We start from the raw sequence: 16086 nt of genomic DNA, 5'->3' as shown, positions 1-16086 counted from the left end.
TATATATATATATATATATATATATATATTTATATATATATATGTATATATATGAATTTCAGGGCTGTGAATCTTTGGGTGTTTCACGATTCGATTCAATATCGATTCTTGGGGTCACGATTCGATAATATATCGATTTTTTTCGATTCTCGATTCAAAAACGATATTTTTCCGATTCAAAACGATTCTGTATTCATTCAATACATAGGATTTCAGCAGGATCTACCCCAGTCTGCTGACATGCTAGCAGAATAGTAGATTTAAAAAAAAAAGCTTTTATAATTGTAAAAGACAATGTTTTATCAACTGATTGCAATAATGTAAATTTGTTTTAACTAAACCAAAAATATGACTTATTTTATCTTTGTGAAAACATTGGACACAGTGTGTTGTCAAGCTTATGAGATGCGATGCAAGTGTAAGCCACTGTGACACTATTGTTCTTTTTTTTTTTTTTTTTATAAATGTCTAATGATAATGTCAATGAGGGATTTTTAATCACTGCTATGCTGAAATTATAAGTAATATTGATTATGGTATTGCTGTGTAGTGGTTTGTTGGATTGATTAAAAAAAAATTGATTTTTGAAAAATAAGAATCGATTCTGAGTCGCACAACGTAAACCATGGGTGTCAAACTCTGGCCCGCCGTGTAATTTAATTTGGCCCTTGAGGCAATATCAATTTAGCATTGGAGCTGGCCCGCCGGTGTTGTACAGCGTCGGTGCCGCTGTAACACCACATTCACCGCTAATACTCATACTTACCAACCCTCCTAATTTTCCCGGTAGACTCCCGAAGTTCAGTGCCCCTCCCGAAAATCTCCCGGGGCAACCATTCTCCTGAATTTCTAACGATTTCCACCTGGACAACTATATTGGGGGCGTGCATTTAAGGCACTGCCTTTAGCGTTCTCTACAACCTGTCGTCACGTCCGCTTTTCCTCCATACTAACAGCGTGTCACATAATATTTGTGGCTTTTACACATACACACACACACACAAGTGAATGCAACGCATACTTGGTCAACAGCCATACAGGTCACACTGAGGGTGGCCGTATAAACAACTTTAGCACTGTTACAAATATGCGCCACACTGTGAACCCACACCAAACAAGAATGACAAACACATTTTGGGTGAACAGCCGCACTGTAACACAACAGAAAAAATACCCAGAAACCCTTGCAGCACTAACTCTTCCGGGAAACTTCCAGCAAACTGACCAATATTTAACGTTTTATTCATGCATTTTCTCTTGCTACGTCAAGGCTTGAATGTTTGGTTCATTCATTATTGTTATTTTATTTTCAAATTTATTATTAGCCTGTGGAAAAAAAATGATATTTACCTCAGAAGATTGCAAATAGAAAAATACTTTTATTTAAATTTTATTTTATATGCCATTGATATTCTTTTAATTATTGTTATTATTATTTGAAACTGGATTTTGCACTAAAGTTATATAAGCCTTGCTTGTTCAATATTTAATGCAAAACTTGTTTGGGTCCCTATTAAAAGGTTAATTTGTTCAACTTTGGCCCGCGGCTTTATTCCGTTTTAAATTTTGGCCCACTCTGTATTTGAGTTTGACACCCTTGACGTAAATGATTCGTTTCGTATTCGAATCGATTTTTTCCCACACCCCTAATGTATTTATTTATTTTTTTCAGAAGCTTATATGTTACCATATAGTAACATATAAGCAAGTAAATTTGTGGTAATAATAAGGGATATGTGTATCATAAACACATTAATTAGTATTTTACAAAAAAAAAAAAAAAACTTTTATTGGAAATATCCAAAAAAAAAGGCAGCTGTTTTGAATTTATGAATAATATGTGATCTTCTCAGAGGAACTCCATCTCAGTAATGAGCGTGTGAGCGTTCAGGTGAGCAAACAGAGCTGCCGCCACCTCTGGATCAACATCCACGCACTGAGTCTGCAGCTGCAAACACAGTAGCGGAGACATGAGAAATGACCGGAAGTAAAAGTGTCATCTACTTTCTGTCACTTCTCACAGGTAATTGCTGCTCACCTGTGTCAGCAGCCTGCAGGATGAGGAAGAAGCCGGCGTGTGCGGGATGGCCGAGAGCAGGAAGCGTTTGCTGCGGCTCAGAATCTGACGACAAAGTCGAAAAAAAAAGACGTTAGTGCCGCACTTCCGGCCTTATGTTGATGACGTCATGAAGATCAGACACCTGACTTTCAGGTGGGTCACTGATGGCGAATCCGTCCAGGAAGATCTGCTGCAGGCCGATGTAACAACACACTGCTACGCTGAGGAAGTCTGGACGACGCACAACTTTGTGACGCAACTCGGCGCTCTGCTCAAGCAACACACTGAACACACAACAACTCTGGATAAAAAAAGCATCATCAGAAGGAAGAAAACAACGCAAGTCTTTTTTTTTTTACTTTCTCTTTGTGTGATTAAAGAATGGATTTCATCAATGATGAAATCTTAACATTGCAACACATGCCAATACAGCCTTTTTAGTTTACTAAATTGCAATTTTAAATTTCCCGTGGAGTTTCTTGTTGAAAACTCTGCGGATATGATGACGCGTGTTTGTGACGTCTCGGCTTGTGGCGGACATATTAACCCAGCACCGCACACGGCTAAAAGTCGTCTCTTTTCATCGCATAATTACACAGTAATTTGGACATCTGTGTTGCTGAATCTTTTGCAATTTGTTCATTTAATAATGGAGACTACAAAGAAGAATGCTGTTGGTGCAAAGCGGTGGATTGCAGCTGCCTTTAGCAACCGAAACGCAGCAACAAGCGAACATGTTTCTCTATGTCAGGAGTCACCAACCTTTTTGAAACCAAGAGCTACTTCTTGGGTACTGATTAATGCGAAGGGCTACCAGTTTGATACACAAATAAATTGCCAGAAATAGCCAATTTGCTCAATTTACCTTTAATAAATAAATCTATACATATATAAAAAAAAAAAGGGTATTTCTGTCTGTCATTCCGTCGTACATTTTTTTTCCTTTTACGGAAGGTTTTTTGTAGAGAATAAATGATGAAAAAAACACTTAATTGAACGGTTTAAAAGAAGAGAAAACAGGAAAAAAATGAAAACTAAATTTTGAAATAGTTTATCTTCAATTTTGACTCTTTAAAATTCAAAATTCAACCGAAAAAAAGAAGAGAAAAACTAACTAATTTTAATCTTTTTGACAAAATTAAAAAAATAATTTATGGATCATCATTAGTCAGTTTTCCTGATTAAAATTAATTTTAGAATTTTGATGACATGTTTTAATTAGGTTAAAATCCAATTTGCATTTGTTAGAATATATAACAAATTGGACCAAGCTGTATTTCTAACAAAGACAAATCATTATTTCTCTAGATTTTCTAGAACAAAAATTTTAAAAGAAATTCAAAAGACTTAAATTTGATTCTAAAGATTTTCTAGATTTGCCAGAATATTTTTTTGAATTTTAATCATAAGTTTGAAAAAAGATTTCACAAATATTATTCGTCGAAAAAACTGAAGCTAAAATGAAGAATCAAATTAAAATGTATTTATTATTCTTTACAACAAAAAAATAAATTGTCAGGAAAGAAGAGGAAGGAATTTAAAAGGTAAAAAGGTATATGTGTTTAAAAATCCTAAAATCATTTTTAAGGTTGTATTTTTTCTCTAAAATCGTCTTTCTGAAAGTTATAAGAGCAAAGTAAAAAAAATAAAGGAATTTATTTAAACAAGTGAAGACCAAGTCTAAAAAATATTTTCTTGGATTTTCAAATTCTATTTGAATTTTGTCTCTCTTAGAATTAAAAATGTCGAGCAAAGCGAGACCAGCTTGCTACTAAATAAATACAAGTTAAAAAATAGAGGCAGCTCACTGGTAAGTGCTGCTATTTGAGCTATTTTTAGAACAGGCCAGCAGGCGACTCATCTGGTCCTTACAAGCGACCTGGTGCCCGCGGACACCGCGTTGGTGACCCCTGCTCTACGTCCACCAGCAAGTTTTTGGATGGGAAAATTGTGATATTAAGTCGGCTCTTACCGGAGACTTGAGTGGATTACGCGACCTCCTCTTGCAGCTGTCAAAAAGGCAGCTGTGACCTTGGCTCCTCCATTGGCTTCTCTCAGAGACTCTGGCGTTCACTGCAGCCCTCCGACTTTCAGGTATGACTTTATAATCTCACTAAAACACTATTAACACAAAGAGCAGATAAGGGATTTTCCAGAATTATCCTAGTAAATGTGTCTAATAACATCTGAATAGCTCATTCTGCCGTCGCCTTTTTTTTTTTTTTTTAGTGCTTCACTCTAACTTTCCTCATCCACGAATCTTTCATCCTCGCTCAAATTAATGGGGAACTCGTCGCTTTCTCGGTCAAAATTGCAGTTGCTGCTGGTGGGTATGATTATAAACAATGTGAGGATGTGAGGAGCCCTACAACCCGTGACGTCACGCGCACATCGTCGGCTACTTCCGGTACAGGCAAGGCTTTTTTATTAGCAACCAAAAGTTGCGAACTTTATCGTTGATGTTCTCTACTAAATCCTCTCAGCAAAAATATGGCAATATCGCAAAATGATCAAGTATGACACATAGAATGGACCTGCGATCCCCGTTTAAACAAGAAAATCTAATTTCAGTAGGCCTTTAAGTTCTGTCAAATGTGTGTACTTGTGTACTTACACTTCTTTGTACACTTTTGTATTGTACCTGCTCTTATTACCAAAATGAAATATGGTCAATACATTTTCCCCTTAAATTCCACAAACATCTCGAAATAACTTAAAAAATATATTTTCTAATGAAATGTTGTTTGTAGAATACTGATGAAAGTTACGTAGCGTGAATACTTTCCATGTACATGTACAATTATATATACATTGTAAAATGAATATATACAGTGTATAATGTTTATAAACGCTGTATAAAGTTAAAGTCCCAACGATAGTCACACACACACTAGGTGTGGTGAAATTATCCTCTGTCCATCCCTATTTTCACCCCCTGGGAGGAGAGGTGAGCAGTGAGCAGCAGCGAAGACCGCGCTCAGAAATTATTTTGGCAATTTAACCCCCAATTCCAACCCTGGATGCTGAGCGCTAAGCAGGGAGGCAATGGGTCCCATTTTTATAGTCTTTGGTATGACTCGGCCGGGGCTTGAACTCACGACCTTCTATTCTCAGGGAGAACACTAACCACAAGGCCACTGAGCAGGTTATATATACTGTATATTATATGCATACACAATGTGTATATAAAGTGTACAACATGAAAGGAATACGTGATGTACTTAATAGAGTACACACCTGTAGAAAGCCCACGGCATTAGTTGATCACATCGATCCGACGTCACCATGGTAACACTCTGATAAACTCCCTTTTCTGCAGCTGATGAAATTCAAGCACATTGATTTTAAATGAACAATCTAACATTGTGTTTTATTCAATCAGCACATTTTCTGTTTATTTGAAAAATATATTTCAAATCATTAACATCTATTGGGGCGGTATAGCTCGGTTGGTAGAGTGGCCGTGCCAGCAACTTGAGGGTTGCAGGTTCGATTCCCGCTTCCGCCATCCTAGTCACTGCCGTTGTGTCCTTGGGCAAGACACTTTACCCACGTGCTCCCAGTGCCACCCACACTGGTTTAAATGTAACTTAGATATTGGGTTTCACTATGTAAAAGCGCTTTGAGTCACTAGAGCAAAAGCGCTACATAAATATAATTCACTTCAATTCACTTCACTATTTAATAAAGATCCGATTTTGAATCATTATTTACATCCAATATTGTGTTTCATGTAACAATAATCTGATTTGCATTATTAATAACATCTAATACATTGTTTTATTACAGTAAACAGATTTCAAATTAATATTAACATGTCCCATTGTTTTTTGTTTAATAATAATAATAAAACTTACCATTGGATTTAAAGATGAGAAGCCAGTCGGTAGAATCCACTGCCACTCTTAAAACTTCAGTGCACAGCTTAATAGCTTTCCGATGACATTTTTCCTTAAAAAGGCATGCACACACACAACCATTCAATGATAGTTAATGTTAGCAACTAAACTTTGACAAATTGCTATCAATAGTTGACAACAAACATCACTGATAAATGTGCATGGATAGAATGTTGTATGCTTACGTGTACTTAAGTATGTTGAAGTGTTTACTAACATATGTTTGAGTGTTCAAGTGTGTTTCAATGCATACCTAAGTGTATTATTGGGTATTTTTAGTATGCATATGTATGCTTTAAGTGGAGATGTCCGATAATGGCTTTTTAGCCAATATCCGATATTGTTCAACTCTTAATTACAGATTCCGATTTCAATCGATACCGATATATACAGTCGTGGAATTAACACATTATTATGCCTAATTTTGTTGTGATGCCCCGCTGGATACATAAGCAATGTAACAAGGTTTTCCAAAATAAATCAACTCAAGTTATGGAAAAAAATGCCATATTTATTATTGAAGGGGGTTTGGGGGGATGCGTAGGGGGGTTAGTGCTGCAAGGGGCTCTGGGTATTAGGGACGGCGTGGCGCAGTGGGAAAGAGTGGATGTGCGCAACCCGAGGGTCCCTGGTTCAATCCCCACCTAGTACCAACCTCGTCACGTCCGTTGTGTCCTGAGCAAGACACTTCACCCTTGCTCCTGATGGGTGCTGGTTAGTGCCTTGCATGGCAGCTCCCTCCATTAGTGTGTGAATGTGACTGTTAATGGGTAAATGTGGAAGTAGCGTCAACGTGCTCTGAGTACCTTGAAAGTAGAAAAGCGCTATACAAGTACAACCCATTTATCATTTATTTGTTCTAATGTATTTATGTTGTGTTACGGTGCAGACGTTCTCCCGAAATTAGTTTGTCATTCTTGTTTGGTGTGGGTTCACAGTGTGGCGCGTATTTGTAACAGTGTTAAAGTTGTTTATACCACCCCTCAGTGTGACCTGTATGGCTGTTGACCAAGTATGCGTTGCATTCACTCGTGTGTGAAAAGCATTATGTGACTGGGCCGGCACATAAAGGCAGCGCCTTCAAAGTTTATTGGCGCTCTGTACTTCTCCCTACGACCGTGTACACAGCAGCGTTTTAAAAAGTCATAAATTTTACTTTTTGATACCGGTAATTTTGAAACCGATACCGATAATTTCCGATATTACTTTTTAAAGCATTTACGGGCCGAAACTATCGTCAGTCCGATTTTATCGGACATCCGTAGTACTAGTACTACTACTAAGGACTAGTATAAGTAGGATTTAAGTACCATTGTTTTGTTTTGTTTATATGTCCTGTCCAGTCACACAGGCAAAACATATAGTTGATGTAGATGCTCGTATCTGCTGTACAGATTTACTTTACAAAAGAAAAGTGTGGGATACTTCTCTTGTTGCTTTATTTGTATTTGATTTTGGTAAATGGACATATTTAGTGTTTGGTGCAGTGAAACCGGAGCAGGAGGGGATAGAAAGAAAAATAAAAGCTATGTGGTGACAATCAAGTCAGCAGAATAAATGCTTGTGGTTTAGGCACATGGAAGTTTAGAGTTTCAAAAGAGAGGAAAGAAAAGTGGCAAAGGTTTTTGTGAAGTTGCAGTATTAGAAGCTTCAACAGCGCAATTGATCAATCAACTACCAGCAGGTTCCAGTTACTCAGTTAAATTTTTACCATTATTTCAAATGTCAGAAGTAAAAAGTGTACTTTGAGTTGGCAAAACTGCTGACTAAATTCCGAGAATGTCGACTGAGCTTTTCACCAGCACCTCTTTCCATAATTTTTTTCATTCATAATCATTATCATATATATTTTACCACCTGCAATTTGCACTTTGATTGGAATGTCCTTGTTTGTTTTCAATCTTTCTGGGTCTTTAAGTACTAATTGTCACAAGCCTGGAGCGCCCTCTTGTGGAAATAGATGTTTACTCCTTGTTCATGTCAGCCATATGAATGAACATTTGAAAATATGTTCCATTACTGTATAGACATTTTCTTATAAGTCATACCAGATTTGAAGTTTCAGGAAACCCGAAAATTTGGGTTTCACTACACTAAAGTACTGTAGGTATATGTTTAAGTGTACTTAAGTATGGTAGAGCTGCCAACAAATGGTATTTTCAAAGTAGTGTGAATTACTTGAGGATAAAGGAGGGCTGACAGGTAGTTGTTCACACACAAGAAAAGCAGGAAGACGAGAACCTGAAAGAAAAAACAAGCGTTAGGTTCGAATGAAGGACAGTTTGTATAAACCCCGTTTCCATAAGAGATGGGAAATTGTGTTAGATGTAAATATAAACGGAATACAATGATTGGCAAATCCTTTTCAACCCATATTCAGTTGAATGCACTACAAAGACAACATATTTGGTGTTCAAACTCATAAACTTTTTTTTTTTTTTGCAAATAATAAATAATTTAGAATTTCATGGCTGCAACACGTGCCAAAGTAGTTGGGAAAGGGCATGTTCACCACTGTGTTACATCACATTTTCTTTTAACAACACTCAATAAACGTTTGGGAACTGAGGAAACTAATTGTTGAAGCTTTGAAAGTGGAATTATTTACCATTCTTGCTTGATGGGCAGCTTCAGTCATTCAACAGTCTTGTTGTCGTATTTTATGCTTCATAATGTGCCACACATTTTCGATGGGAGACATGTCTGGACTGCAGGCGGGTCAGGAAAGTACCCGCACTCTTTTTTTACGAAGCCACGCTGTTGTAACACGTGGTTTGGCATTGTTTTGCTGAAATAAGCAGGGGGGTCCATGATAACGTTGCTTGGATGACAACATATGTTGCTCCAAAACCTATTCAGCATTAATGGTGCCTTCACAGATGTGTAAGTTACCCATGCTTTGGGCACTAATACACCCCCATACCATCACAGATGCTGGCTTTTGAACTTTGCACCTATAACAATCCGGATGGTTATTTTCCTCTTTGTTCCGGAGGACACCATGTCCACGGTTTCCAAATATAATTTGAAATGTGGACTTGTCAGACCACTGAACACATTTCCACTTTGCATCAGTCCATCTTAGATGAGCTCAGGCCCAGCAAAGCCGGTGGCGTTCCTCGGTGTTCTTGATAAATGGCATTCGCTCTGCATAGTAGTTTTAACTTGCATTTAAAGATGTAGCGACCAACTGTAGTTACTGACAGTGGTTTTATGTAGTGTTCCTGAGCCCATGTGGTGATATCCTTTACACACTGATGTCGGTTTTTGATGCAGTACCGCGTGAGGGGTCAAAGGTCTGTAATATCATCGCTTACATGCAGTGATTTCTCCAGATTCTCTGAAACTTTTGATAATTTTACGGACCGTAGATGGTCAAATCCCTAAATTCCTTGCAATAGCTCGTTGAGAAATGTTGTTCTAAAACTTTTCGACAATTTGCTTACAAATTGGCAATCCTCGCCCCATCCTTGTTTATGAATTACTTAGCATTTCATGGAAGCTGCTTTTATACCCAATCATGGCACCCACCTGTTCCCAATTAGCCTGCACACCTGTGGGATGTTCCAAATAGGTGTTTGATGAGCATTCCTCAACTTTATCAGTATTTATTGCCACCTTTCCCAAATTCTTTGTCACGTGTTGCTAGCATCAAATTTTACAGTTAATGATTATTTGCATACAAAAAAAATGTTTATCAGTTTGAACATCAAATATGTTGTCTTTGTAGCATATTCAACTGAATATGGGTTGAAAAGGATTTGCAAATCATTGTATTCCGTTTATATTTACATCTAACACAATTTCCCAACTCATAGGGAAACGGGGTTTGTAAGTTTAATGTCACCCTGATTATATTTTACAACACCCCCCCCCCGCCCGTCGTTTGAGGTGGGCGGGGTTGGGGACGCGGGGGTGTAAAATATAGTCAGGAAGAGTCTAGGATGCAAAGGATTCCGGGTATTTGTTGTGTTGCGTTTATGTTGTGTTACTGTGAGGATGTTCTCCTGAAATGTGTTTGTCATTCTTGTTTGGTGTGAGTTCACAGTGTGGTGCAAATTAGTAAGAGTGTTAAAGTTGTTTATATCACAACCGTCAGTGTAACCTGTATCACCCGGTATGTCTTGCGGTCGTGTACGTGTATCTGCGGAAGCCACATACAACATGTCGCTGGACTGTCAAGCAGTTTGTACATGTTGTAGAAGGCGTCTAAGACAATGGCTTTATAACACGCCCTTATTATTCTTGTCTGGATGACCACCAGCAGATATTCGCGAGAATTGTTGCGGCTCCCATTGTCTTCTTTATTTTGTGAAACGGGTCAAAATGGCTCTTTGAGTGGTAAAGGTTGCCGACCCCTGGGATGGGTGATACAATACGGCCTAAAATCTAAATAATGCAGACTCCTGCGATAACAATATATATGATGAAATTTTATTGGGTATATATAAATGATAAACAAAATTGTTCAAAATGGGATGAAAAAAAAAAGTTTCTAATTACTGCTAACATATGAGGTACCGTATTGCATCATTTGCGGTTGTATTATTTTTTCAAAACTGTATTAATCTCCTTGTTGATTTACTTAATATCTGGTTACTTTCTGTAGTAACATGGTTATATCAACACTTATGCTAAAATATAATAAGCACTTTTTCTTCTCTTCTTTGGATACTGTAAATCAGTCATAAATGGTATCCTTATTGTACAGTCTTTCCAGTGTCCATACTGATACTTCAAATTTCTAAGATCAAATTTTTGCTCACCATTAGAGTCAGACAAAAACACAAGACGGCGGTGTAACGATATCAATTAAATATTCAAATGATTTCCTACTACTGGGTCAGATTTAAATCATTTGGTGTTCGCCCTTAAAGACATCCTGTGTACAAGAACTCATTTTCTGATTTTGTGACCAATAACAAAAACAACAGTAGATTTTTTTTAATCGTTAAAAATATTGATATAATCACTGTAGTATTGAACACATACTGATACTATAACTGGTGTCCTTATTGTCGATATTTGTACTGATCTCCCCACCTCCTATAACATTCAAGAGCTTTAGCGGTTAGCATGGCTTCTTATACTGCCTTGTTTCTCTTGTTATATTCTTATTTTACTGTTATATTTTTATTCTCATTGTTGCTTTTTATTTTTATTCTTATTGTAATAATTTTCTATTTTGTTTCCATTTATACCCCCATTATTTACTTTTTTAAATTGATCTCAACTCTTTAAAACTGCTGTTGGAATTTAAATTTTCCTGAAGGAACTCTCCTGAAGGAATCAATAAAGTACTATCTATCTATCTATCTATATATCTATCTATCTATCTATATTCTGCCACGGGAGTGTTTCCCAACTTTTTTTAAGTTACGTAACCCCTGTGAACATTTGTTTTAATTCAAGTACCCTCTAATCAGAGCAAAGCATTTTTGGTTGAAAAAAAGAGCTAAAGAAGTAAAATACAGCATTATGTCATCAGTTTCTTATTTATTAAATTGTATAACAGTGCAAAATATTGCTCATTTTTAGTGGTCTTTCTTGAACTATTTGAAAAAAAAAGATAAAAAAATAATTTAAAACTTGTTGAAAAATAAACACGTCATTAGATTATAAATACAGATTTCTACACATAGAAGTAATCATCAACTTTAAGTGCCCTCTTTGGGGATTGTAATAGAGATCCATCTGGATTCATGAACTTAATTCTTAACATTTCTTCACAAAAAAAGAAATCTTTAACATCAATATTTATGGAACATGTCCACAAACAATCTAGCTGTCAACACTGAATATTGCATTGTTGCATTTCTTTTCACAGTTTATGAACTTTCATTCATATTTTTTTTAAGTATTATTGAATAAATATATTTATAAAGGATTTTTGAATTGTTGTTATTTTTAAAATATTTAAAAAAAAATCTCACGTACCCCTTGGCATACCTTCAAGTACCTCCAGGGGTACACGTACCCCCATTTGAGAACCACTGTCCTACAGTGTGTGGTAAAGCACGTTTAGCTATTCCTTATCCTCCAGTGACAACAGTACATTCAAGAAAGTCACTCTATTTAAGTGATGGGGAACTGCACTTTTTTTTTTTTTTTGCCTATCATTCACAAACCCATTCACAAACAAGAAGCCATGTTTATTTTTTAATGCATTCGAATTTGTAATAAACGGCAAGTACAATGTGGAAGAGGCTGCAATATACAGTGGGGCAAAAAAGTATTTAGTCTGCCACCGATTGTGCAAGTTCTCCCACTTAAAATGATGACAGAGGTCTGTAATTTTCATCATAGGTACACTTCAACTGTGAGAGACAGAATGTGAAAAAATGTGTAAATTATGGTGGAAAATAAGTATTTGGTCAATAACAAAAATTCAACTCAATACTTTGTAATATAACCTTTGTTGGCAATAGCAGAGGTCAAACGATTACTATAGGTCTTTACCAAGTTTGCACACACAGTAGCTGGTATTTTGGCCCATTCCTCTATGCAGATCTTCTCGAGAAGAGTGATGTTTTGGGGCTGTCGCTGAGCAACACAGACTTTCAACTCCCTCCACAGATTTTCTATGGGGTTGAGGTCTGGAGACTGGCTAGGCCACTCCAGGACTTTCAACTGCTTCTTACGGAGCCACTCCTTCGTTGCCCGGGCGGTGTGTTTGTGATCATTGTCATGCTGGAAGACCCAGCCACGTTTCATCTTCAAAGCTCTCACTGATGGAAGGAGGTTTTGGCTCAAAATCTCACGATACATGGCCCCATTCATTCTTTCCTTAACACGGATCAGTCGTCATGTCCCCTTAGCAGAAAAACAGCCCCAGAGCTTGATGATTCCACCCCCATGCTTCACAGTAGGTATGGTGTTCTTGGGATGCAACTCAGTATTCTTCTTCCTCCAAACACGACGAGTTGAGTTTATACCAAAAAGTTTTATTTTGGTTTCATCTGACCACATGACATTCTCCCAATCCTCTGCTGTATCATCCATGTACCCAGATCGAGGAAGATTACCAGTGGTCTTGTATGTCTTCCATTTTCTGATAATTGCTCCCACAGTTGATTTTTTCACACCAAGCTGTTTGCCTATTGTAAATTCACTCTTCCCAGTCTGGTGCAGGTCTACAATTCTTTTCCTGGTGTCCTTCGACAGCTCTTTGGTTTTGGCCATAGTGGAGTTGGCTGCGGACAGGTGTCTTTTATACAGATAACGAGTTCAAACAAGTGCAATTAATACAGGTAACGAGTGGAGGACATAAGAGCTTCTTAAAGAAGAAGTTACAGGTCTGTAAGAGCCAGAGATCTTCCTTGTTTGAAGTGACCTAATACTTATTTTCCACCACAATTTACAAATAAACTCTTTAAAATTCCTACAATGTGAATTCCTGGATTTTTTTTTACATTCTGTCTCTCACAGTTGAAGTGTACCTATGATGAAAATTACAGACCTCTGTCATCAATTTAAGTGGGAGAACTTGCACAACTTTTTTGCCCCACTGTATATTGCGATATAGTACTGTATTTATTATATGTAACTGTCTATATTGTGACTGAGAAGCTTTTACCTCTCTGTGTTTAAAGTCCTTGTCTGGTTCCAGGAGGCTGAGAGCAGCATGGACATCCTGCCTGCCTTGCAGGGCTTCATAAATGCTGGAGGCCAACAGCAGTGCAGGAGCTGAAGGGACCCGCAGCAACTGGCCCCCCATTAAGCTGAAGACCAGAACAAATCCAAAGTGTGTTGAACAATAGAAAAAAGGATTAGGGAGGTTAAACAAATGGACTATTAGCACCTGCAGGCCCAGTGTTGGCTGCTAGCAATGATCTGCAGCTGCGCTGGTGGTGTCTCTCCATCACTCAGACGACACCACAACGATAACATCGCTGCAGACATGCGGTCCCACCAGTACTACAAAGACACACACAAAACTGGATCAATTGATGGTCGTGTTCTTGTCGTGTTTGTTTCCACCCAAGGTCGGGAAAATACATGACGGAAGTCAGGCCGAGAAAGTACAACTTTACAAAGTTGGAAGAAAGAGCTGCGAAGACTGGAAGCCATGACACCGAAGCCCCTATACTTGAAGCATATGATATTAACACATTTTCCTGACTGGGGAACAGAGCCAAACAAAATGAAATGCACATTAATAATAGGATGTAATATTTACATGTTGATCATTTTAAGCATACGCAGCGCATTAATTTACATAAAAGGCATCACAACGTTTGCTTTTTTTCCCCCCAACAACATAACTGATTACTGCACACTGCTGACTCTATGAGAGCCGGCAATCAGTAGGATGCCGAATGATCGAATCTTGGTATAATCCCGTTTAGATGAAGAATGCCTCATAATCCTCGCGAAGAAAGGGAGGTGGAGCCAAGTGTCTTTTTGTGTCGTTCTCACCAATACCGGGTCTAAATTTAATGTCAAAGTGTACCAACTTGTTGGAATTTGTCCCAGCCTTCTTCTATCCCGGGAAGATGCATAATTTATGATCTACAATGAACTTCCAAGGGGCAGTGAAGAGAGAGAGCAGATGACCACTCGATGATGAAACAGGGACACGCGGTAGTGGTCACGTCGCCGCTATAAATAGCTTGTCAGCATTAGCACTTATAATTGCAGATCACATCACTGCTATAAGTAATTTGTCTGCATTAGTGCTTATAACTGCTGATCACCTCCCCGCTCTAAGTAATTGGTCTCTGTTAGCGCTTATAATATAATCACTAATACTTGGTTAATATTGAAGTTACAAAATGTAAATGGAGTATTGTTGGCACTTTTTAAATGGTTATTTATTGGGTTTTAAGGGTGAAAAAGAGGACCTCCAAATGCCTAAGCTGCAAGATGACTTTTATTTACATTAATTAACAAGTTAGAATGCATTAAAAAAAATAATCCATCGGTCGTAATGTCTTTCATAATGATTGTGAACGATAGACAAAATTCCAAAAAAAGTGCAGTTCCCCTTTAATGTTTCTTTTGTGAGACAAATTAAAACAGTAATTTACCCTGTGCTGAAAAGTCTCAATTAGAGCATGCATTATGATGTTTATTAATCATTATTATTGTTTCACAGCCTCATATTTAATTTGTTTCCTGTGTTTCTCCCTCATTTTGTACATGGTAAGCATATCAAAGAAATGTAAAAAGTCAGATAGAGGGCATGTTTCTAGCTCGTGTTTTTTTTTTTAATTAAACAATCAAACTGAGCATTTTTTGACTTGTTTGGTGGAAAGATGTACATGAACTTATATATTTATATAATGTGGCTTTAATGTAGCGAGGTATTTTTGAGGCATAGCTTGTAGTGTAGCCTGCTACAATTCTCTGGGGATAGCTTACCCAGTAGCTTAGCTTAATTTAATCAAGGGTAAAGTGTTAGTGAGCTTACTACATTTTCCAAGTAGCTTGCCCATCACTGGTGGGTGCATATATTTAACCAAACTAAAAGTGAGTTTGCTGTAGCCCAAAAACCAACATGCCTACTGCTGCTAGCTGCTATAGCAGTGTTACAGGCAATGATGTGAGCGTTTTGAAGCTCCCGTGTTTTTATACTGAAGGTGTCTCCTGTCCACCAAGTCAAGTCACCTCGCCAACTTTGTTACCGAATCACTGAGGCAACCACATACAGTGGGGCAAAAAAGTATTTAGTCCGCCACCGATTGTGCAAGTTCTCCCACTTAAAATGATGACAGAAGTCTGTAGGTACACTTCAACTGTGAGAAACAGAATGTGAAAAAAAATATCCAGGAATTCACATTGAAGAAATTTTACAGAATTTATTTGTAAATTATGGTGGAAAATAAGTATTTGGTCAACCATTCAAAGCACTCACTAATAGAAGGAGGTTTTGGCTCAAAATCTCACCATACATGGCCCCATTCATTCTTTCCTTAACACGGATCAATCGCCCTGTCCCCTTAGCAGAAAAACAGCCCCAAAGAATGATGTTTCCACCCCCATGCTTCACAGTAGGTTTGGTGTTCTTGGGATGCAACTCAGTATTCTTCTTCATCCACACAAGACGAGTTGAGTTTATACCAAAATGGATACATGGATGATACAGCAGAGGATTGGGAGAATGTCATGTGGTCAGATGAAACCAAA

At 37.6% G+C, this 16086-nt stretch overlaps 1 protein-coding gene across 5 annotated transcripts in view; it reads right to left on the bottom strand.

The window, feature by feature from the left end:
* Nucleotides 1-259: 259 nt before the first annotated feature.
* The window catches only part of LOC133568186 (Fanconi anemia group A protein-like), a 115392-nt gene continuing 99565 nt past the window's right edge, over nt 260-16086 (bottom strand). For 4 of the 5 annotated variants that reach the window (XM_061919937.1, XM_061919939.1, XM_061919938.1 and 1 more), the window contains 8 exons: nt 13760-13875; nt 13535-13679; nt 8137-8199; nt 5917-6010; nt 5297-5378; nt 2202-2343; nt 2039-2122; nt 260-1948 (listed from right to left, as the gene is read on the bottom strand). In XM_061919937.1, the coding sequence (XP_061775921.1) occupies nt 1850-1948; nt 2039-2122; nt 2202-2343; nt 5297-5378; nt 5917-6010; nt 8137-8199; nt 13535-13679; nt 13760-13875 (825 nt within the window). In that variant the 3' untranslated portion in view covers nt 260-1849. Of the gene's footprint in view, nt 1949-2038; nt 2123-2201; nt 2344-5296; nt 5379-5916; nt 6011-8136; nt 8200-13534; nt 13680-13759; nt 13876-16086 lie in introns of those variants that run through there. The other variant, XR_009809547.1, reaches the window with a different exon arrangement.

This window comes from Nerophis ophidion, linkage group LG14 (assembly GCF_033978795.1).
Source record: "Nerophis ophidion isolate RoL-2023_Sa linkage group LG14, RoL_Noph_v1.0, whole genome shotgun sequence".
In the NCBI taxonomy this organism is placed as follows: Eukaryota; Metazoa; Chordata; class Actinopteri; order Syngnathiformes; family Syngnathidae; genus Nerophis; species Nerophis ophidion.
This window is presented reverse-complemented; position numbering and strand designations above follow the sequence as displayed.